The 24,736-nt window shown below is 42.7% G+C and overlaps 1 protein-coding gene across 5 annotated transcripts in view; it reads left to right on the top strand.

The window, feature by feature from the left end:
- Nucleotides 1-24,736, top strand: part of LOC111158513 (RAS guanyl releasing protein 3) — a 105,535-nt gene that overhangs the window by 68,833 nt on the left and 11,966 nt on the right. For 4 of the 5 annotated variants that reach the window (XM_022520586.1, XM_022520589.1, XM_022520585.1 and 1 more), the window contains exons 6-14: nt 172-303; nt 1,073-1,220; nt 3,206-3,379; nt 3,987-4,103; nt 6,304-6,579; nt 12,011-12,088; nt 15,591-15,707; nt 19,682-19,797; nt 22,994-23,141. In XM_022520586.1, the coding sequence (XP_022376294.1) occupies nt 172-303; nt 1,073-1,220; nt 3,206-3,379; nt 3,987-4,103; nt 6,304-6,579; nt 12,011-12,088; nt 15,591-15,707; nt 19,682-19,797; nt 22,994-23,141 (1,306 nt within the window). The remainder of the gene's footprint in view (nt 1-171; nt 304-1,072; nt 1,221-3,205; nt 3,380-3,986; nt 4,104-6,303; nt 6,580-12,010; nt 12,089-15,590; nt 15,708-19,681; nt 19,798-22,993; nt 23,142-24,736) is intronic. The other variant, XM_022520588.1, reaches the window with a different exon arrangement.

Here is a 24,736-nt window from a genome sequence, read left to right as displayed (position 1 = left end):
CTGAAGGAGGGAAGAGTGAGACTCTGTGTCATCGGTGGGGAATAGGAGATTGCTAATTTGGGGTATGGTCCTAGGTTCATTGTTAAATGTAATCTGTAAAATGATACAACATTTTCCATAAAGGTCTAGCTTGAAATCTTCTCTTCATCAAGACTATTTGATGCCTTTCAGGTACTGGATTCTCAAGTTTCCTGCAGAGTTTAACTTGGACCTTGGTTTGATCCGTATGACTGAAGAGTTTCGGGAAGTAGCTAGTCAATTAGGATATGAAAAGCACATCAGCCTCATCGACATATCCAGCATGTAAGAGTGGCTCACGCTTCTTTCCAATATGATGAGCCCACTGTTGGGGGAGGGAGTAGTGATGGCCCCGCTGGTTAGCTCAGTTATTAGGAACTCAGTGCTAATGAGACTGACATTTTATATCTACTATTAACTTGGCACAGAGAAAACTATTTAATGACCCTAAGTATGGTTATCCGTCTTGCAAAGATAAGCTCTTGTATTGTGGGCATTCATATTCTAGTCCATTTTCCTAGAATACCTCTTCAAGAATCTTGATCCAGGTGGCATGATCCAGGAATCATCGGGGATGTTGTTAAAAATAGAGATTATTCAGGTTCATTCCTAGTTAATCAGAATCTCCGGCAGTGAGGTCAGACCTCTGTCTTTATCATGAGCCTTTCAGATCATCCATATGTTGCTGAAGTGTGAGAACCAACTTCTAGTGGCTTTCGTGTGCCTTAAATCACCATCCTATGTATTGATAATCTGACAAATTTATATACCTAATCCAAACCTCTCCCCTGTGATCCCAACCTTACCGGTCATAAGAAAGAGCAAGTAAGAAATTCTTGATGGATCAGTGCAAACCCACCCTGTCTGGAAAAACAACTCAAAGTTTCTGTTCTATTGGCAATGGGTCAGTGGTTTTCTCTTCAAATATGAAGGACAGGGCGTGTATTTCGCTCCTGGAAGCAGGCCAAGAGTTACAGAGTCAGTAGGTTAATAACTTCCATCGAATGAAATGGCCTTTCAGCACATTGACCAGACTCACTGTTTTTTTTTATAGTCCTTCCTATGACTGGATGAGAAGAGTCACACAGAGGAAAAAAGTATCCAAGAAGGGAAAAGCCTGTCTGCTCTTTGACCATCTGGAGCCCATTGAATTGGCTGAGCACCTCACTTTTCTGGAGCATAAATCTTTTAGAAGGATCTCAGTAAGAAACTGACATTTATTCTTCCAAGGATAACAACCACCATGCCAACTTTCCCAAGAGCTGCGTTTTCATACTCTGAAGTGTTGGCAGCCCCGTCATTGTGCTCCACTGGAAAAGTGCCCTGAATTCACAGGAACAATCCCTTTTAACCAAAGATAAATATTATCCTGTCTTTAGTTTATGGCTTAGGAGCTATATATCTGTCGCTATTTTCAATGTCTCCTTTCATAGGATTAAAGCATGATTTTTCTAAATACTCAGTGGAGATTTAACCATTCAAGGTTTATGGAGCTCCACCGACTTCTCCCAAGTGAACGTGTTTTGCTAGGCCCTTCATTTGAGGGAAGAAATCTTTAGTGAGGTTGGGATTTCTGTAAATGCCTAATTATGGGTGTAGGTTGAAAATAAGAGTTGTAGGCTTTGATAAGAATCTTCCATTGGGGGCGCCTGGGTGGCTCAGTGGGTTAAAGCCTCTGCCTTCAGCTCAGGTCATGATCTCGGGGTCCTGGGATAGAGCCTCGCATCGGGCTCTCTGCTGAGCGGGGAGCCTGTTTCCTCCTCCCTCTCTCTCTGCCTGCCTCTCTGCCTGCTTGTGATTTCTCTCTGTGTGTGTCAAATAAATAAAGTCTTTAAAAAATAAATAAATAAATAAAAATTAAAAAAAAAAAAAAGAATCTTCCATTAGGTCGTTTCTTTCCCAAGAATGGAGGTCCTGAATTAAACCTTTCTTTCCTACTCTGTCTTGATAGTGTTCCTTCTCCACCTCCTATCTCTTCCTCCTGAGTATGGTCTCTTGTCTCTTCCTAGCCACCTACTCTCTATCCACTTGTTATGATAATATTTCTGCAGTGGCTCATAATCTGCCTTTGTCTCACCAAGCTCTGGGGCAGCCATTCTTCTTCCTACTTTTCCAAGATGCCAGAGAGTTAATTACATTATTAGTTGCAAAGAAGAACATGAAGTTAGAAGTATGGATTTCTGAAACACAGATTCTTTTCAATAAATAATCCTACTTGGAGAGGACCTTCATGGTTCTCCACCAACAGGCCACGAGAGGGAACCCGCTGCACTGTTTATATGATGGAAGGCTCGTATGTATTTGATGACATCCATGATGACTTCCTGAAAAGGTGTTTGTTTTGCTAAGGAGCTACCTTACTTCAACTGCTGTTTTTATTTTTTTCTTGAAAAATCTTTACAGAATTATTCTGACTTGAAATCTTTATATATATATATATATATATATATATATATAAAGATATATAAAGACATATATATATATTTATTTCCTTTATTTTTAAGAAAATATATATATAGTTATTTCCTTTATTTTTAAAGATTTATTTATTTATTTATTTATTTATTTGACAGGGAGAGAGAGAGAGACAGTAAGAGAGGGAACACAAGCAGGGGGAGTGGGAGAGGGAGAAGCAGGCCTCCCACTGAGCAGAGAGCCCAATGCAGGGCTCAATCCCAGGACCCCGGGATCATGTACAGAGCCACACAGGCGCCCCCATTTCCTTTTCTTTAATGTATGCCATTGTATCTCAAACTTGCCTGACCACTGGAATCACCAGCAGTGACTGAAAAATGGAGATTCTTAGGTTCTTCCTCTGGAGATTGATCCTTTAGGTCTCTAGGGTTCCCAGAAACCAAGAGGTTATAACACAAATGCCCCAGGTGAATCTCACGATCCAGCAAATTTGGGACTCACTGGAATGTGACTTGGAATCTTGTCCCTCCCCACCCCACCCCTGACGCTGTGATGTATAAGTATGTATCTGTGTATGGGGGAGTGAAACAGCAAAATAATATGTGAAGGGTACATGTATATTCAAATTTGTAAGATGCCATTATAAATGTGAAATGAAAGAAATCATTATGTTGTTATGAAACAATATCCCACATCTTCCATCCAACATTCTAATTTCTGATTTTGCAAAGGCTCCCTTTTAATTCAGAGTCTCTGAATCTTCCTTTACTAGTTCACTGATTACCAAAGCTATGTCATCCATGGCTGCCTGGAGAATAACCCAACCTTGGAGAGATCTATTACTTTATTTAATGGAATCTCTAAGTGGGTCCAGTTGATGGTTCTTAGCAAACCAACCCCCCAGCAAAGGGCAGAAGTCATTACAAAGTTTATCAACGTTGCCAAGGTATGTATGTCTTGGAGTTAGATGGTTTTGGGTTTTTTGTTTTGTTTTGTTTTGTTTAGGCTTTTATTTATTTGTCAGAGAGAGGTTGGGGGGAACATAGGAGGGAGGAGCTGCAGACAGAGAGAGAAGGAGGCTCCCTGCTGAGCAAGGATTCCCAATTCAGGCCAGGACCCTGGGATCATGACCTGAGCTGAAGGCAGAGACTTAACCAACTGAGCCACCAAGGTGTCCCTTGGACAGGGTTCTTAAAGGAATGTTCGTTCACTCTAGAGAAAAGCTGTTGAAGAAATTTGTGGTTTACAATCTAAAGGACAATTAAAGTATTCTTAATATCTGGTGAACAACTCATACTGCTATCATGCGAGAAGATTGCTTTTAATTGGCAATACTTAGAAGAACTTACTATAATTATTTTTTTTGGTAAAATTATTGGCATATTTTTCTGGTGGATTGCATTTGTACTTTATTTTAAACTGATGACATATTTCTTTGATCCTTGTTATTGAAATGGTGCATGCATTCACCTGTAGTTCAGATAGACCAGAATAACTGAAAAATTGTTACAAAGTATTGATTTTAACTTTTTTTAAAAAATTTTTTATTGCAGAAGCTCCTCCAGCTAAAAAATTTTAACACTCTGATGGCGGTGGTGGGAGGCCTTAGTCACAGTTCCATTTCACGCCTCAAGGAGACCCATTCTCATCTTTCTTCAGAAGTTACAAAGGTAACAGTGGATTAGATCCTAATCTTAAGTAAAAAACTCATCTGTAAGTTGTTTAGGGATAGGATGCTCCTAAGAAATGTCACTCGGAGGGGCAAGTTTTCTTCTTAGGTGATGATTGGTTACACATGGAGAATTAAATAGGAAGGGAGTAGCCACACTGGCTGGAAAAACAGATTGGAAGTGGTGGCAAGTGTCCCAGTAGGAAGGCCTTGAATACCATAAACATACTGCAGTTGTAAGTACTAGTGTGCATTTCATGCTTACTGTGTGACAGGCCCCGTGATACAAGATGAATAAGACAAGTCATTCCTACCCTCCTCAAATGAAGTCGTTGAACACCTGCTCTCTTCAAGGCCCTGTGTTCAGCACGGTGAAAGAGACAAAGGAAGAGGCAGGTGTAGACCTTGTCCAGAAATCCCTCAGATTGATAAATGAGTTTTCAGGGAAAAAAATGTATTTTTGAAAAAACAGTGATCATTTCCCAAACTGAGCTTTTTCTGCCACATTGGTTTCCAGGCCACTATAATAATATTTTTCTTTATTGAGTGAAAAAGGACATTGCATCCTTATGAAAAGATTTCCTTATAAGTGTGGAGTTTGCTCTATCAGTAAGGACACTTTTCAATTATAAGTTTAAAAAAAATCTGGGAATTGCTGGAACAGTAAGGGAATGGGTCAGCTCACATACCTGGAAGTCCAGAGGCAGGGCCAGATCCAAGCATGGTCTGGTCAGAGCTCTTGGCTCAGTAGCTCTGTCTTCCTTGGAGGATCAGGTTTTTATTCGTTTCATTAGACTGCCTTCCTTCCTGATTAGACCATCTGTAGCAGCAGGAAAATGATGCTCTCTTGTTTTTTTTTTTTTGTTTGTTTGTTTTTTAAGATTTTTTAATCTATTTGTCAGGGAGAGAAAGAGTGCACACAAGCTGGGAGAGCGACAGGCAGAGGGAGAAACAGGCTCCATGCTGAGCAAGGAGCCCAATGCGGGGCTCCATGCCAAGACCCTGGAATCATGACCTGAGCTGAAGGCAGAAGCTTAGCCGACTGAGCCACCCAGGTGTTCCATAAATGATGTGCTCTTGTTCACGAAAGTTGGAGATAGGGAAAACTCTCTTCAGCCCTGCCCGGTGGAATGGAAGACCTTCTTTTTAGGCAGCTTGGCCCACCTCAAGTTCCATGCTCATCACTGGGCCAATCACAGTGGCTAGAGAAATATAATGTACTGATTGGCTTAGGTCTGTGCTCCTGAACCAATCAAAAATCAGAGGGGATAGAATTGGGATGATGGTAAATCAGAACCCATCCTTGGACTTGGGAATGGAGGCAGCTCCATCTGAGTCACATGGGCTGTTTGGAGAAAGTATAGCCCCATGGAAATTGAGGTCTATTACAAAGGTCTGGTTGCTGTTAGGCAACTAACAATAAACAGCAGGATATAAGCCAAGATACACAGCTGTCTGACCTAAAACACTCATTCAAAGCATAAAGGGGCTCGTTATCTAAGTGTCTTAATATCCTTTGTCTTTGTACTGAATTTCAAGTAAAGAGCAAAACACATTTTACATGTTGTGAAGAGTAAGAATTCAGTAGAGGGTCTTAGAGGCTTGGAACCACCAGTGTATCTTTGAAAATTATTTGAATTCTTCCTTCTTACAGAAAAGAAAACTCAGGCCCCTCAAAATGAAGTTGCTTGCTCAAGGTCACACTTGTAGTTAGTAGCAGAGTCCCAAACCCCTAGCTATCTCACACCTAAGAGTGGCTTTTCCTACCCCATCCTGTCCCAGATTAACCTTCAAGTAATACCATGAATGCAACTTTCTTAGAACAACTAGGACACACCAATATAGTACCTACTATATTTTAATAGGATACATGGTTATATTTGTGGACTGTAAGATTTCCATGAATTGCAAACTACTTATAGCTATTACATGTCATTTAACATCCTGACATCACCAGCAGGCAGGTAGAGGTGCAGGGAGGTTTCTGCTCTGCAGTGAAATAGAACAGGCTGCCCCACTCCTAGCCAGGCCCAGTGCATTTCTCTAATTTTCTTTTCCCAGGTTAATATTTCCCTGCATCAGTGTTGGTTCGATCGATGCTTCTCTCAGTGGCCGAGGAATGTCCTAGCTGCACACAGCAGATGCACACGGGGGTTGGTGGACAGGAAAACTGAAACCTCTCCTTTCCCATCCGTTCCCAGAACTGGCACGAAATGACAGAGCTGGTCTCCTCCAACGGCAATTACTGCAGCTACCGCAGGGCCTTTGCAGACTGCGAGGGCTTCAAGATCCCCATCCTCGGCGTGCACTTGAAAGACTTGATAGCGGTCCACGTCATTTTCCCAGACTGGACAGAGGACAACAAAGTGAACATTGTAAAAATGCACCAGCTCTCTGTGACTCTGAGTGAACTGGTGTCCCTGCAGAACGCCTCCCACCACTTAGAACCCAACATGGATCTGATCAACCTGCTCACGGTGAGTTCAAGGGACCGGGTTTGTGCTAAGGGCTCTTCCGTGCCTCCCTGCACAGGGTGTACAGGAACATCCGGGCTAGTCTCTCACCAGGTTGCATGCTGGGCCAGTGGACACGGAGAGATCTGCAAGAGTGGGGGAGGGGAGGGGAGCCCAGCCCCATAAGCAGCATGAATTGAGACTGCAATCTTGGGGCCAAGAAATTTCCCATTGTCTGGAGGAGCCTAATCAGCACCCCTCCGGCTCCACATTCAGACCTCCCGCTCTCAGCCCCTCCCGCTCTCAGCCCCTCACTCTCCCTCTTCACACCATCTCGTTCATCCCCTCCCTCTACATGGCTCATCTCATCTGCCTCCCTTTGCCCCCCCTGCACAACTGTAGCTGAAGCCTGGGATAATGTCAGGACCTCCTCCATCATCTCCCTGCCCCTACCGCCAACCTCCCCAAAGCTGCCTGGTGTTGGAGACCCTTCCAGACTCATTGTCTATCTAGCCTGTTTTGCCATCACCTGCTCCCACAACACGCTCGACTTTGAGGAACACTGGACTTTCCACTGTGAACTGTTGCCTTCTGCTTCCTGGCCTTTGCACTTTCTTGGAAAATCCCTTCCCTACCCACCCCTGTGACTAGCTCAAATTCAAAAGCCTCTGCCTTTCTGGAGCATTCTCTCTTCCTCTCCAGAGCAGTAACACATCGGCCATGTGTGTGGCTCTTGCCCTTTATGCTTTCTTAACCATAGGCGGTATCACTTGGTAATAGATTTCTTTTCCTGTTCACCTGCCTGACACAGTCCATATCCCCAGCACCTCTCACAGTACCTGGCATATTTAGGCGATCAACAGATGAACACTGTATCTGGGAATGAAGTGGGTCAGACAGAAGACATTCACCCAGTAATCATACTTTTTGTCCTCTGTGGTGGGTCTCCAGGTCCTAGCGCTTTTAGAGAGAACAGGTGTAGAGAAGAGAGCCTTCCCCACTGGTGGCTGCTTTGTCAGGGGGCAGAGGTATGACCAAATTCTCTCACCCTTGTTTCACAAATGCAGAAGCAACTTCCCTGTTTGGGTTTATAACACTGAAGCCTCTGACCCGTGGCTGCAACACTGAATTGACTATTTTCCTGTAATGACCGTGGAAAATGAAAACAATAACTTTCTAAAGCTCTGAGAGCTGAAATCCCCTACTGCTACATTGGGAATGAGAGCATTGGTTCCTAGACCTTTCACAGACTGCTCCTAGAGCACATAATTGTTTACCAAAGAACAGAACCCCCTAAATGCACGTCGTAAAGCCAGCTGTAACTTAGTATAAAGCAGAAGTGGGCGACACACAGAAACATGAACCTCCTGGGGCTGAGTTTGTATGACAAACAGTAAACACGCAGACATTCGCCATTGGGGGAAAAAACCCCTCACAATAGACCAGGCACCTGCATTTATTAATCATTTGCCATGTAAATCTGTTTCCATGAATAAGTGACCAGAGTTGCAGCCCTAGTCGGACTGCAAACCCACAGACCCAGGTGATGTCTGCAGGCTGGCCTAAGTTCCCCATGTCGGTGTCCAGGCGGCTCTGTGAGAGCATCATAGAGCAGGTGCCCATGCTCGGGCGTTTTCTCACCCACACAAAAGATAGTGATGTAGGGGGGTGCCTGGGTGCTCAGTCTGTTAAGTGGCTACCTTCAGCTCAGGTCATGATTCTGGAGTCCCAGGATCGAATCCCACATCGGGCTCCCTGCTCAGCGGGGAGTCTGCTTCTCCCTCTAACTCTCTCCTCTCTCATGCTCTCTCTCACACAAGCTCTCTCTCTCAAGCTAATAAATAAAATCTTAAAAAAAAAAAAAAACAGTGATGGAGGAGGGGAACACATTTTGGGTCACGAACGCAGTAAGCACCCTAATGACAGCCGTTTAGGGAGGTATCAAAGGATTTTGAATGAAAATTTTCAGGTACAAATGGAAAATTTGAACTCCAGAAATAAGGATGAAGAAAACAGTTTTTTGCTGGGAAGGAAAGAAAAAAGAAAGAGGACGCCAACTCAGTCTCTCTCTCTCACTCTCTCTCGGCCATTAAAGGAGTATATAGGAGCCACCAAGCCCCATGTTTAGGAAGAGCAGTGTCGTTAGTGTACTGCAGGGGCAAGGATCCCCGGTGGGAGATTTAGCTTTTTAGCTCTGTGTGTGCAGTTACTTCGTTTGGTCTTGACTTTGGACTTTTCATAAAGGGTTCCGTGTTCCTTGTGAGATCTCTTCCAGCTCTAAACTTCTGTGATTCTGGATATAAGCATGGGGGGAGCCCGGACACCAAGGCAGCCAGTGTCAGTCCGATTCTGTGGTTCCAGCCCCATGGTTCATCGCGATAGCACAGCTCCCCCTCTGAGCACCCATCAGCAAGCCAGGTACTGCTTAGAGCCCACATCCCTCTGTCCTCCCCACCACCAAGGAGAAGGTTCAGGGCACAAGAACACACATTCCATCTTCCTGCCACTGGCGGATGAATCTCTTCAGTGCGGATAGAGGAAACTCCCATCAGGGGTTCCCTGGACCCCGGTGGGCATTTCACGGAGCACGCATGTGTTGGGATTAGAACCATTTGAGTGACAGAAGCTACCCAAATGCATACGAAGGCATGGGGAAGCCCCAAGACTCTGGGTCAGGTTTTTGCCCAGAGAGATTGTTTGCTTCTAAACACGGCCTTAGGTGAGGAAGACAATTCATAATAGAGAGGCCTGGAAGACAGCAAATTAGGACTCTTCGATGGATCCAGAACTACTGAGTGTCTGCCCCATGCAGGGAGCTGCATAGCAGTGTTTGAACTTTCTGTAATAATTGATTGCATTTTCACAGCGCTTCCACGAACTTCTCCTTGGTAGGTTCTCACAGACACTCTAGGAGCTAGCCTCAGCAGACAGGAGCCTGTAACCTCAACCCCTGCCCCTTTGTGTTTTACAAAGAAAGAAACAGACTTCTGAAGGACAAGAGGCTTGCAAATGGCAAACTTCTGAATCCCGCTATGGAGTGGTGGGGGCACTCCTCCTCTCCTCAACCATGGACACTTACTCCGTAATGTGGAAACATTGCTGACATTTATTTTATTTTGCATCTGTAAAAATTTGAGTAGTCTAGGGGCACCTGGGTGGCTCAGTGGGTTAAAGCCTCTGCATTTGGCTCAGGTCATGATCTCAGGGTCCTGGGACTGAGGCCCACATTGAGCTCTCTGCTCAGCAGGGAGCCTGCTTCCTCCTCCTCTCTCTCTCTGCCTGCCTCCCTGCCTACTTGTGATCTCTGTCTGTCAAATAAATAAATAAAATCCTTAAAATAAAAAAAAAAATTTAAATAGTCTCTCTCTCCCTCTTCATGGGTGTTCAGAGAAGGAGTTAATTACAGAACCAAATCTATGAGTCAGATACTGTGATGCCATTTTTATCATTGTAAACTTATCCCCTGAAATGTACCCGGCACGTGAAGGAACTAGGACCCCAGCACTACACTGTTGGGATTTGAATTGTTCCCCTTTTCAGGGAAGATCTAGAGAAGGCATCTTCCATTGTCATCCCTCCCAGTCCTGGAACCAGAAGCTTTAAAAGCTGATGCTTCTTGCTTCATGGCGTATGAAATCGTCTGATTCTTTTCATAGTATTTTTAGATCTATCAGTTACTTTTACCATTCTGAGTATATGCAAATATCTGGAAAGCACCCTGTATTTTTACAGTTTCCAAAAAAAAAGAAGAAGAAGAATTGCAAAAATGGTGAATGGCGATAGTTTGATGACCAAGTGTGTTTTATTTTATAATTCTCTAATCAAGGCAATGTGGTCTTAATGTATGGAGTAAATCCACAGCCATCTTTGCCGATAGACTTCGATGTAAATGCAACAAACGGAAACAGTGACTCAGGGCATATTTCAAAAACAGTGAGACTCAAAATATGTTAGACACAAGCAAACATTCCTGAAATTCCACTGCCTATAATTATAAAATACAGGCATATAGGAAGTACACAGGTTACTCTACACAGGACCATAAAACCCAGAGGAGATGAGAGAATGCACGGAGGTAGGATCATAGCTGGGGAAGCAGAGAGCTGGCAGGAGTAACCCAGGGGGCAGCTTCACATTCACTGATGCGTGCAGTGTTATTTGGCTGGAAACCTTTCGGTATGGCTCACTAAACAAACCCCACTGGTGACACGTTAGCTCATTTAATGTTCACATCAGTTCTGGGAGGGACTATTATTTATGCCTCCCATTTTATAGACCGGGAGATTGAGCCCCAGGAAGGTTAATGACTTGCCCAGGTTCACAATACCACTAATAGAGAGCAAAGGTTTGGAGAAGATATTTCCATCATAGGATCTGGTATCTGTCCATGTGCTGTATGAAAATACTCAAGGATGTTCTGTGTCTTTTGAAAGAGCATCTCCTCTCCATAGCATGTGGTTATTTGGGTTTCTGGACAGATGTTCTAGCACTCTTGTCATCCCTTCTCCAGCAAATGCCAGTGCCAGTCACTAGAGACCTAATTAGGAGGACAGGAACAGGTTCATCGAAGTCCAGAATAACTCCTGTTAACAAAGAATTCAGAAATAAGAAGTCACTTGATTTTCTTTCTGTTTATGTAGCGTTCACAATGCAAGGCAGCGAGCCATGGGTGGGGCTACAGAGGCAGAAAAGACGAATGTGCTGCCTGTTTTCTTGAGGCTTAAAGGCCAGTAGTTTTCCATTGTGGAATTTACAAAATGGTGGGCAACTGCCCATGGCAGATGGGCTTTATTTGGCCGACATGGAATCTTAAATTTTTAAAATTAGTTGCTAATATTTAAAAATTGAGTATTTCATATAAAACTTCAGATTTCTGGATTCTTCTGACAAATGAGAAGATATGGCAATACCAAATAACCTTTCTTGACATTTCACTGTGTACCAAGGTCCGTGTGTAGTACTTCCCATGAGGTATTCCATTTGATCCTGATCAAAATGCAATTCAGTAGGGACTTTTAAGGTAATTTCCATTTTACAGATGTGGAAACTGAGTATCAGAGAAGATATAACTGGTTCAAGGTGACAGGGCTAAGCAGTGGCAGGCTCTGCACTTGAACTCAGGCCCACTGGACTCCAGAACCTCTCCCTCTGCTGTATTTGTCACCTCTCTGAACAATCCCTATTGCATTGAGCGTGTTGCCTTTTGTTGATGTAAACACATCTGACATAACTCATATGACATAACTCATAGTATGGCTGATGGCCATACTTGGTTTCACTATTTCTTTTTAAAAGTTCATATTCCACCTCCAAATGCTATCTTTTTAATGTTCTGCATTCTCTCAAATTATTAGACACTGAGGTTACACATTGAGTTTGAAAAATATTTCAGCAATGTAAATAAATAAGTAAATGTGATCCAACATCATCATTTATCCCTTCTAATTTGTTGTAGCTTTCTCTGGACCTCTACCACACAGAAGACGATATTTACAAACTGTCACTGGTGCTGGAGCCTAGAAATTCTAAATCGGTAGGTGGTGTTTTCTCTCTAAGGATCAGGGCCAAATACTGTTGTTAGTCATTTATCATGATGCCTGTTCCAGTGATGCTTTGTGATCTGAAGATTGAAGAATTTAAAAAATCCGTATTATTCCATTTTGCCCATGGAAGAGCTGAGCTCTGACAGTTTGAGATTATTTCTTCATATCAGAGGCTAATAAAGAAGAACATTATTCCCAATTACTCTGTTTCATTGTTTATCTTCTATGTGCTATGTCCCATCTGAGAATTTGTGTACATATAGGCCCTCCTCCCAACAAAACAAGAACTCATCTTAATGTTAAACAGCATTTAGACTCTCCAATATAAAACCCATTCAGTATGAAATTAAGTATAGTAAATTTTGAAGACCCTGATCATAATTCACAAATTTCCCTGCTAATGATCAACTTAGCTCAGAATTTCAGTATCACTTTGGATCACTGACTCTTAGTAGAGAAACATTCTATGCTGAGATTGGGGAAATTGCACTGATCATTAGTTTTATCGAGTATTTTATGCAGCAAACTGAAACAGTTGTCTGTATCTTAGATATGTTTTGTGCTAATAAAAAATACCTGGGCGAATTTGAAATTTACAGTGAGGATGAGGTTCACATGTTGAAGGAAAAACTGTCTATGTTGGCTTCTTAGACTCATATCCTGACATCAGGTTTCTGATAAAGGCTTCATGCCTTACCTCCTTACCCGCTGAGTTCTGTGGCATGTTGCCAGAGGTGTGGACCTTAAGCGTGACCCTCTATTCTGATTCTGAAGCATCAGCCCGAAAGAGGCAGAATGCCTGTGAGGTGCCAGGAGGTTACGCACTTGAGCTTGAGTCAGTTGACCTGGTAGCATCTGTTCTTATGATCATGAGTGTGGTGTTTCCATCAGCATGTTCACCTCCCCACCAGTCCCCAGAGGCCCATCTCCTGGGGACACTAAAGAATAGATCCATGTGGCCAGATACAAGCCAAAGGGAAGAATGAGGGCTAGACTCTGCAAAGTTAGCATGCCTAAGAGCTGGAGAGAAAGGCAAAGTTATTAGAAAAAAGGAATTCATGAGCTCTTTTCTCATTCCTTGGCTTTGATGGGAGGACACTGATTTCAGTGTGGCAAACTGTTACACGTGCACATGGCATTTCCACCTCCTCACCCCTTCCTCTATCTATAAGTAGGCACCTTAATTGCTACCCATTGGTTGTTGAGCACCTGCTGGGGCATCTGTATCTCATTAACTCTTAAGGAAGTGGAGTCTGGTGAGGACAGGTGTCTCACATGGAGTACACAGCCCGTATGTGGAAGAACTGGGAGGCGGTGTCAGGCCTGTCTGTTTTCAACTCCTGTGCTTTTTTCTTTTTTCTTTTTAAGATTTTTATTTATTTATTTGACAGAGAGAGATAGATCACAAGTAGGCAGAGGCAGGCAGAGAGGAGGGGGGAAGCAGGCTTCCCGCTGAGCAGAGAGCCCCATGCAGGGCTCGATCCCAGGACCCTGAGATCATGACCTGGGCCAAAGGCAGACGCTTAACCATCTGAGTCACCCAGGCACCCCTTCTGTGCTTTTTCTGCTGCAGGATGCTGCCCATCATTTTCCCGCCACCCCTTGTATCAGGAACGTGGTAGGAATGACCATGTTAGCATACTTGCCTGATTTGTGCTCTTTAGATTTGTTTTAGTTTATTTTCAGGATGAATTTTTGCCAATTGTAGGAGACATTTCCATCCAACGTAGTCTTTTTTATCTTTTATAAAAGCAGAAGCTTTCAAAGCTCCTTCCAACGACTAAAAGCCTCTGAATCTATGCGAACACATTTCCCCAATTCTTTTTCATCTCTTGTCATCCTGTTTTGTGTTTAGGTTTGACATATGCTGACACTAGAGAACAAGCTCCTGTCAGAGAACACCGGGAGCCTGTAACTCAGTGGGCTTATGGTTGGTGCCGGTGGACCTTGCATAGTCCCCCTCTGAACCTTTGCTCTGCACAGTGCACCCTTCGTGTCTCACTAGTTCTTTGTGTTTTACTTTGTGTAGTTTTTTCAGACTACCTCTAGATCAAAAGAAATACCTCACAATTCCACTTTTAGGATAGTTAGGGCCAAACAATTTAATATATATTAATGTTCTAATGGTGTAGAACCCACTTGAAAAAATAACACATGTTGAAATAAAAATAATATTTTAATTTCATTCTTAAATAACCACAATTACTTACAAATGGATGGGTGTGCCTGTTGGGCATGGAACAATTTCTTAAATCTTGGAATCAGGTTGAATACTGCCACCTTTTTCCTTGTTCCACACTGATTTTTTGCTTTGGAAAGATATGATAACATTGGAAGAAATGTAGCGGGATCTAATGGGGGAATTGTGAACTACTTTAAGCTGGTAGTTCACATGGTGTCTGTCAAATATGGCGTACTGCTTTATTTCCCTTGGAAGTTTGAAATATCTTTTGGTACCTCCATATGAGTCCACTGCCATGTTCCCAATGGGGCACCTTATTATACAGTTTTGGGAACCATGGGTTTATCCTTCATCAGATGAACAAAATGAAAAGCTTAAAAGAAGGAGCCAGGATATGTATGATGTGTGTGGGAGTGAGTCTGTGTTTTGGTGACCACATCAGGCAGCAGGTAGTTGTTGGTCCTGCTCTCTCATCTCACAACATTGCGAGGGGCTTAAATCCAGTATAGTTACTCCTTAATTCCTCTTGCAAACATATTTATCCCCAATTCAATATCAAAACCTCCCAATACAGTTTGCATGCATGCACCAACAAAGATATTTACATTATATGACAGTCCCAGGGAGAGGAATTAAGTGCACAGCACTCTTGGCTAGTCTCTTGAGGGGATTGTGTTTTCCCTTGTGTTGTGTGAACATGTAATACATTATCACCACCATCTCCTCCACATTATTTAGTGAAGATGTCTTGCAAGAACGTGGAAAAACATAGAGAAAGCAAATCCACCAAAGAGGCTAGAAAGACCTAATTAGCCAAACAGTGAGAAGGGATTAAGCATATTAAGAAAGATGCCGGCTTGAGGACATAAACTTGACCATTTTCATGGGCCCATTCACTGCACACATCTACTAATTTATCAGCAATCCAGTTATTAAAGAATTAGACAACTGATGTTTTATACATTTTATATTATACAAAAATCTGTTTGGAGTATTAAATAAGTTTCAAAGCTGTTTTAGTAATATTTGGGGAACATGAATAGAATTTTTGGGTGGGCTGGAAGAGCAATATCTTTTTTTCCATTTAGAATAATGGAATCTAGGCTATTGCTAAACAAAATACACTATCCACACGTGTATTTAGTCACAGATTAGATTCCATTGATAGAAGATGTTTGCTTTCAGAACATTTAAGTGCTGCATATATGTTTTTACTGGTATTTTTAATATAGAAGGTACATGTCCTTCTCAGTGTCCCCTAATTGTTCAAAGTCTCAGATAAAGTTAAAAAAATGTGTTTTCTCTGTCAGCAGCCTACCTCCCCTACGACGCCCACGAAGCCCGTGGTGCCCTTGGAGTGGGCATCAGGAGTGATGCCAAAGCCAGACCCCACAGTCATCAATAAGCACATAAGGAAGTTAGTTGAGGTAAGTGGTTGAGAGAGTGGAGATTGAGCACTAGAAGGCCCCTTTCTCTTTCCAGAATATTCTGCCATTGCCAAGAATCAACTGAAGTCAATGAAAACAGGCCTCTGGCAGGTAGGAGCAATTTAGCAAACACTCTCTGTACTTGGCATTGGCCTCTGGGGGAGAGTGTCCCAGAAAGGCCCCCTCTCCCCTTCTTGTCCTCGTGTTCTCATTTGCCCAAATACCCTCAGCTACTCCCAACTCTCTTTCAGTGGCATTTGACACCTCCACTGTTGCCCCTGCTACTTGAAAGGCTGTTTGGGGATTAGAATCTACTCATGAAAAACCTACATGGGTCACAATAAAATGCCCAATAAATTGATTGCCTGCGGGTAGGAAAAGATCCTGTAGGTTGCATAGTTTCTTTTGCTGTATGTATCAGCATACAGTATGTCACAGCAGCACAATGACATCTAGGTCAGAAACATCACTTAATGATGGGAAAGTCTCCATCAGAGTTTTCTACATAGAAAGAAGAGTAGAGGGGCACCTGTGTGGCTCAGTCAGTTAAGCATCTGCTTTCGGCTCAGGTCAGGATCCCTGGGGTCCTGGGATCAAGCCCCTCTTCAGGCTCCCTGATCAGTGGGGAGTCTGCTTCTCCCTTTCCCTCCGCCCCTCCTCCCACCCTCATCATGTGCATACTCTCTCTCTCTCAAAATAAATAAATAAAATCTTAAAAGAAGGAAGGAAAGGAAGAAAGGAAGGAAAGAAAGAAGGAAGGAAGACAGAAAGGGTAGGAGTGCCAGTGTGGGGAAAATGGAAACGTACCTGGCACTAAAAACTATGACCCCTGATTAAACATCTGCTTTAATGGGTGGGTATGATGCAATAGGATTCCGTCTTGGGATAAAATGAGCTTTTTTGCTGGTGATGGGTGTTTAAAGGAAAAGAAAGAATGTTCTACATCTTGGATCATCCAGGGAATTACAGTGCATTGAAAGAAAAGTTCTGTGGAGCATGTGAGGTGGCAAGGAAAGGTCAGAAAGAATGGGGGAAGGTGTTTAGTCACATAAGGTCCAGTGGAGGAGACCATGTGTTGATGTTGTGGTCACAACCCAACCTGGAGCCAAGGAAGGGGATGGGGGTGGAGGGGCGGGGGGCAGGATCCAGGCAGGACAGAGTGGCAGCTCAGGAAGGTCTGGAGCCAGGAAGTGAAAGACAATGATTCTCTTTCCCACTCTTTTCTCTGAATGCTCATTCCATTACCTGCTGAAAGACTTTTTGTGTTCCATGTGGGGAGTCTGTTTCACTCTCTCCCCCTTTCTCTCTCCCTCCCTCTCTCCACCCTGATGCCATCTCTCCTATTTTCTCTCCAATTCCAATTTCATAGGGGAGAAGGTTGGCCCAGTTTGGATAAGTTGCCTACTTTCAGCTCAATCAAATAAAAGACTGGGTTTTATCATGAAATTTGGAAACTCAATTTTATTCTACAAAAAGATTGTATTTTCAACCGAAATATGGATGTTACCTATAAATAGAAGTCATGGTACAATGGTCAGTTTTAAGCAATTTTGATTATAGATAAATACAGATATTGGGACTTGCAAAAAAGGTAATGTTTTAGGATTTTGCACAATTCAGTTATCTATAAATAAACTTACAATAGGTGCTAAACAGTCATATTTTTAATTAAGTAATTTGTTCATTTATACCTTGCCCATCTCCCAAAATACTCCTGAAGGAGCTTGCAACATCGAGCACTATGGATAAAATAGAATAGACAGAAACCATCAGGAAAAGGGAGAAAGACTCATTACCTGCTTGCATAGATGGGTTTCTGGGGAGAGCGTAACCTACCTTTTTGAAAACCCAATTTAACAGAGGGCATTGGAAGACTCCTTTTATTTTTCTCTGATTATAAAGAAAGTCAGAATCATTGTACATATGCAGACTTTTCACAAAATGGAGAGAATCCAAGTTTTGCTTTCAGACCTTGGGAATTCTGCTCTCTGGGGATAAACACTGATAATTTGTAAATTATCTTGTATGACTTAATCCCCCCCATAAACACACACGCCCACATATGCCTCTGATTAACATTGTTCACCTATTTACCTAGAACAGAGTCCCCTAAGTGGAACTGCTGGGTCAGAGAGTAAGCAGACTGTCCTCCAGAAAGACTGTGGCTATTGACTTCATCAACTACTTTGAGAGTGCCTATTTTCTCATATCCTAGGAAATTATCAATGATCTTAACGTTTCCTATCTGAAAGGTTGGGAAAAAAAAGTTTTCTTTGCGTTTCTATAATTATTAGCAGAATTGAGCAATTTCCACGAATGTCTTGGCCATTTGTATTTTTACTTTGTGATCTCCCGGTTTCCTTTCTATGTCTTTGTTCTCTTGTATATTGCAGATAATCTTCTCTGTCATTTATCTTTAAATTTATCAGCTGGACTTTTTTGATTCAGATATTTTGGCTTTTATGTAATAAAATGTTTCTACTTAGAGCTGCTGACTTTGATGTCGTAGTAGGCCTTTCCCACTCAAAGATAACAAAACATAAAAATTATTTTTGTCTATTTACCTTTCATACTTTTATAGCTTTACTTATTTTTAAAGATTTTATTTATTTATTTGACAGAGAGAGAGAGATCACAAGTAGGCAGAGAGGCAGGCAGAGAGAGAGAGGGAAGCAGGCTCCCCGCCGAGCAGAGAGCCCAATGTGGGGTTTGATCCCAGGGCCCTGAGATCATGACCTGCGCTGAAGGCAGAGGCTTAACCCACTGAGCCACCCAGGCACCCCTATAGCTTTATTTTTTCCATTAAAATATTTAATGCATCTAGAATTTAGTTTCGGGGCAATTGATTTTGTAAGATTATTAGCCATTTAGCTCAACAGCAATTATTGGGTAATTTTTCATTTCCCTGTGGATTTAAAAAGATACTTTTTGATATTCTAAATTCCTTTATAAACATAGATCTGTTCCCAGACTCTGCTATCTGCAGTAAGGTAAGTACCATGTTGTTTCCATTAATGTAGCTTTGTAGATTATTTGATTTCTGATAGGACACCTTTTCCCTCATTACTTCTCATCTTAAACAATTTTAGGCTATTCTCAACATGTTTACTACTGTTTGAACTTTGGAATCAGTTTGTTTATTTAAAACAAATTCCCGCTGGAATTCTATTGGAATTGCATTAAAAATATACTTGAATTTTTTTTGGATACTTTAACACTTTAAAAATTCGTTTTCTTCTTCTTCTTTTTTTTTTATTAAAGATTTTATTTATTTATTTACAGACCGAGATCACAAGTAGGCAGAGAGGCAGGCAGAGAGAGGGGGAAGCAGGCTCCCCGCTGAGCAGAGAGCCCAATATGGGGCTCGATCCCAGGACCCCGAGATCATGACCTGAGCCGAAGGCAGAGGCTTTAACCCATTGAGCCACCCAGGCGCCCCTAAAGCTTCATTTTCTATCGGCATGGTATTGGCATTTGTGAATTCACCAAGCTTAACTCTTACTAAAACTGAGGTCTCAGTTAGGCCTTACTTTCTTCAGGAAACTTTTTAAAATCTCCCATCTCCACTCCTCCCCAGGACACCCTATTTTTTGTTTTTAAAGATTTTATTTATTTATTTGACAGAGACAGTGAGAGGGGGAACATAAGTAGGGGGAGTGATAGAGGGAGAAGCAGGGTTCCTGCCGAGCAGGGTGCCCAATGCAGGGCTCCACCCCAGGACCCCTGGATCATGCCCTGAGCCAAAGGCAGACGCTTAACAATCGAGCCACCCAGGTGCCCCACGACACCCTATTTTTATCCTCACCATTGCACTTATCTTCATATATCATGAAGGCTTCTTGATTTCATTATCTCCCACTGGATTCTAAGCTCCTCAATAGAACAATATGCTGGTTATCACTGCTTTTCCAATGACAAGTTCAGAGCCTGCCTCATAAATAGTTTTTCCATAAATATTTGTCTTTCCTTTGCAGTCTGTGTTTAGAAACTATGACCACGACCACGATGGGTACATTTCCCAAGAGGACTTTGAAAGTATAGCTGCCAATTTTCCCTTTTTGGATTCCTTCTGTGTGTTGGACAAAGATCAGTAAGTTTTCATTTTGTTATAATTTAATGCAACTGTCCTGAAGCAGAAAATTGGTGTCAGAGGAGAACCTTTAATGTACATCTGGACAGCTTCAATCCTAGGGCACTGATGAGACAAGTCTAATATTTAGCTGATTTTTTTCTTGGTGTCCACAAACGTGACGGGTTGGGCGAAATCACAGGGCAGACCACACCATCAGTGTTCAGTCTGAGTGCCCATTTGCAAATGAAGCTGATTCTCCATCCCCACATTACTTCTGCTTAGCTATTTCAGCAACCCCCAAACTTTCATCAAAAAGTGTAGAGGAGAAATATCGTTACACCTAGGCTGGTAGAGTCCTCAGCATCAGTGGACCTGAGGGCAAGACTAAAACTCACCAAATAACTAAAATTATTTTAAATTACTTACAGTCTTCAGAAGAGCAGGTAATATCTACAGATAGCCAAGAAGTGCCCTTTCTTTATTTCTCTCTTTCCTAGCTCAAGGTTGTTTTGATAAATGAAGTAAACATACATTTCTCTGTAGCCTCAAATGATTCCTGGAAAATTAAATGACCTTAGAGGCTAAGATCTAGCTCAGTAGAAAACAGTGGAAAATGAAACAATAGGAGAAAAAAAAAATGTATATATATATATATCAGAGAAACACTGGCCTTAGAAATTTGACTGCTTCATTTTTAATTCTGTGAGCTTAGTTCCTAGTTTAAAAATCATCTGTAATGAGGTGCTAGATTTTATATTGATGAAATGTCCAAATCATATCACTTTAGAATTCTTTAATGTTTTTGTTGGTGTGAGAACTTTTTAAAAAACTAAATCTATAAGTAGTTCAATACACCAAGGAAAGCCTTGATATTTTATCACAACATCTTAAAACCTTAATTCATCTTTATTGAATATCTAGAACAAAGAATACTTTTAAGATAAATTAAATTATTAGAAACATGAACCTCTTTTACAAAATAAAATTCAAGTTACTACCTGCTAACTACCCACTTCCCTTAGTTCGTTTCTATCCGTGACATGTAGGTAAGACATGAACTTAAAATCACTTCCTACTCTTCATTTCTTTTTTCTGCTCCTTCTTTGATAGACCTGACACTTGTCCTGGCAAAGATATATAAATTTTATTTTTTTCTAAAAATGAAAGTTTGAAATATTCGTAGCTTACGTGATTTTTGTTAGGTAAGCTGAGATACGTTGATTTTGAGAGGGGGGTAGAATATTCCGGAGGAGATTCTAGCAAGCTGTGGCTATCAGAGATATTGGTTTCTAGGTCTTCAGCCCGGCCATGCAAGCTGGAATCCTGGGCATGTGAGCAAATTCTGATGGGAAAATTGAAAGGCACATGAGCTCAGGGCCTCAGGACTGCAGCCTGGGGACTCTTCCCCAGCTGAAAGAAAGAACTGGATCCTACAGGAAAGCCAGAGGAGGAGGAACATGGGAGACAGGAGAGAAACCATGGCTGTGTGAAATCACACGGGTACGTGGAGGAGAAAGTGTCAAAAAGGAAAGAAACCTGCCTGCATGTCACACGCAGCCTAGAGGTCAACAACGTCAAGGAATGAGAAAAGGAGGCACCTGGGTGGCTCAGTCTGTTAAGCGTCTGTCCCCAGCTCAGGTCATAATCCCAGAATCCTGGGATCAAGCCCCACGTTGGGCTCCCTGCTTAGCAGGGAGACTGCTTTTCCTTTCTACTCGCTTCTCTCCCTGCTTTTGCATGTGCTCTCTCTCCCTCCTGTCAGATAAATAAATAAATGAATCTTTAAAAAGAAAAAAAGTGGGTCACCTGTGTTGCTCAGTCGTTAAGCATCTGCCTTCGGCTTGGGTCATTACCCCAGGGTCCTGAGATCAAGCCCTACATCGGGCTCCCTGCTTGTCAGGAAGCCTGCTTCTCCTTCTCCCTCTCCCCAGCTTGTGTTCCCTCTGTAGCTCTCTCTCTCTCTGTCAAATAAATAAATAAAATCTTAAAAAAATATTTAAAAAAAAAGAAGTGAGGAAAGGCCACTGAGGACATCACCGTGACAGTTTTCAACAGAACAGTAGGGTTAGAATCCTGGTCATAGGAGCACCTGGGTGGCTCAGTGGGTTAAAGCCTCTGCCTTCAGCTCAGGTCATGATCCCAGAGTCCTGGGATCGAGCCCCACATCGGGCTCTCTGCTTAGCAGGGAGCCTGCTTCCTCCTCTCTCTCTCTCTGCCTGCTTCTCTGCCTACTTGTGATCTCTGTCTGTCAAATAAATAAATAAATAAATAAATAAAAGAATCCTGGTCATATGGACCGAAAAGTAATTGAAGGAAATGGAAAAGCAAAAAACCCTCTAAAGAATATTCTTCCTGAAAACTTTGGGAGTAAGAAAAGGAAGAGAGAAAAGACAGGTGCCAGGGATGGAAGCAAGGTTAAAGAAAGACATTTTCCAGATGGGGAAGTGGTGAGCGTATTTGTACACAGAGGAAGGAGTGGGTGAAGAGACTGAGCAGAACGTGGAAGGAGCCGTTTCCTGGGAGACTGCGGAGTGGGGGAGGGGAGCATGACTTCCTCAGAGACAGGAGGACGCAAGAGAGAACAGATGAGATCCAAAGGCATTCAGAATTGGCACAGAAGGGCACATGCTCCGGCACTGGCTGATGTGGAGAGAAGGTGGTATGAACACCACGTGCTTCAAGTGGATTTGATCTTCTTGATGAACAAGAAGTCTGGCTGTGTGCTGGTGGGTGTAACCAGAGGTTCTATGTGAAGATCTGAAAGAATGGCTCCAGCAGATAGTCTATAAGCCAGTAAGACATGAATGAAAGATTACCAACAGCAGTGGCCCAGATGACGTCAGGCTGAATGAATTTGAGAATGATGGGCCCAGTTATTACGGTTTTCTGCCTTTCTCCAGCAGCCTGATTCTTGCACACCCTGTTGCTAAGGGATGGGATAAAGGAGATTTCCTTCTAGAAGCTTCCATTTGGTAATGAAGGAGAGTTCTATGCTGTGGACCACAGGATACACATACGTCTCTTTTCCTTACTAAGAAAGCCTTTGCACCAAAAGCTGTCCTTCGAGGTCCTCTCCTTTCAGAAAGAACAGAGATATAAACACTGCCCACCTGCTTTTGGCCACAAAGGTTTCGGGAGTTGGGTGATTACAGTGTGTCAGCCTCCTCACAACATGGTCTTCAAAGATCCCTCCCTTCTCTGATTCTCTTCACAGGGATGGCCTCATTAGTAAAGACGAAATGATGGCTTACTTTCTGCGAGCTAAGTCCCAATTACACTGTAAAATGGGACCTGGATTTGTCCACAATTTTCAGGAGATGACCTATCTCAAGCCAACCTTCTGTGAACACTGTGCAGGATTTGTAAGTCCCTTTTCTATTGTTTTCTCTTGTGTGTAGTTATTTGTGCCTCATTCTGAGAAGATGGGAAGATGATACCCCAACTGAGTTCATTGTCTGCTTTAGATCAGAAGTAAACTATGATGGCTCCCTGAAATTAAAAATTAAGTTAAAAACAAAAGCAAAATCTGCAGGTTTCAGTGTGTTCTTTCTAGGAATGCTGGGCTGGTGACAGGAAGGGATGGTGAGGCTTGTTAACTCAAGAGAGCAGTTTGTTAATCCCTGCCAATGAAAGGTTCTGCCCAATGAGCCTTGGCATTCATCGTTAATACTCATAGTAGGTGCAATTAAGGGGGATTATTTATCTTAGCTAGTTCCTCCCAGTTCTTGTTTCATATGATGTCAGTCACTAGAAATCCATCATGGCATGGCTTAATGATTCATAACTCAAAAGGGGAAAAAAATCTTTTTGGAGAGAAGATGGTTATAATAATAAATAACATTTATTTGGCACTCGACAGTAATGAAGTACTTCCATGCACGTTAGTGTAATTAATCCTCTTAACTAGCTCATTAGGTGAATACTTCATTCTCTCCATTTGCCTATCAAGACAAAGGGGTCCAGAGAGGATGGATAAGGGATCGTACAGCCCGTAATTACCAGAGCCAGGACTCAAATGCAGGTGTTTTGACTCTAAATCCCTTGCTCTACCTATACCATAGCACAAATGAAGATTGTACACTTTGTTCCCCCACATTTGGTAATTCTTTGGCAGCTAAGGGCAGTGTTGGCCCTGATATTGAACCAAGAGTCATGGGCCCTGAAAGTCGAATTGTTACCCAAGTTGTAGAAGATGAAAATGTGGTTCTCCAGATGCAGGTGGCCCGGCACTCGGCATGACGATTGCTCCTTCGTCCAGATGCCAAAGCTCAGTTGTGTTAGCTTCATTCAACCATCAGGTTCCACTGGTGACCCATTTGAATTCACAGCTTCTATTATATACTACTGCAAAAATTAGACTTTTCCCATCCTAGGCTGGAAGGACTGGCTTTGAGGGGCCCAAGGACAGGAGTTTGTGTTCAAGAACAATCCCCCCCACCCACTGAGAATGGGTAAATAAGAGGCAGTAGTCACCTCAAAGATGGCCCCAGGGGGTCACTGCAGCTGATGTGGTCAAGGGGCAAGGCCAGCCCAACCAGCTGCCTTTGCCCACCCCAGAGAAGGAGAGATTCTATTTCTGTCAGCTTAACCAGTGGAATTTTATCGCCTGACCACTTTATCATACAACAAATACGTCCCCTTTTTCATGGTTCTCTCCTCTGAGGGGAGTTTTTGTTTGTATCTAGACCTGAAAAATGCCAACATGGGATAGGGCCACGTGCAGCTCTTCTGCAGAGCAGGGCCCAGGGAATCTGTTAGGCCGTGGCATAGCTCCACCCAAAGTCAAGTTGAGACATCTGCTCTTTGGTATGGTGTGAGACCTGGCGGGCTCTTATCAAATCTCAAGGTCTTATCCGTGCCCTCCAGTCCTTCTGGGTATCTCTTCCTTCTATGGAACCACGGGTTCTATAGAAGCAACAACGAGGGATCTTTCCCAGGAGCTTCCACACTCCCCTTC

This window comes from Enhydra lutris, unplaced genomic scaffold, assembly GCF_002288905.1.
Source record: "Enhydra lutris kenyoni isolate GAN:26980312 unplaced genomic scaffold, ASM228890v2 scaffoldscaffold59, whole genome shotgun sequence".
NCBI lineage: Eukaryota > Metazoa > Chordata > Mammalia > Carnivora > Mustelidae > Enhydra > Enhydra lutris.
Note: the sequence above shows the minus strand (reverse complement) of the source record. Positions and strands in the feature narration are given on the sequence as shown.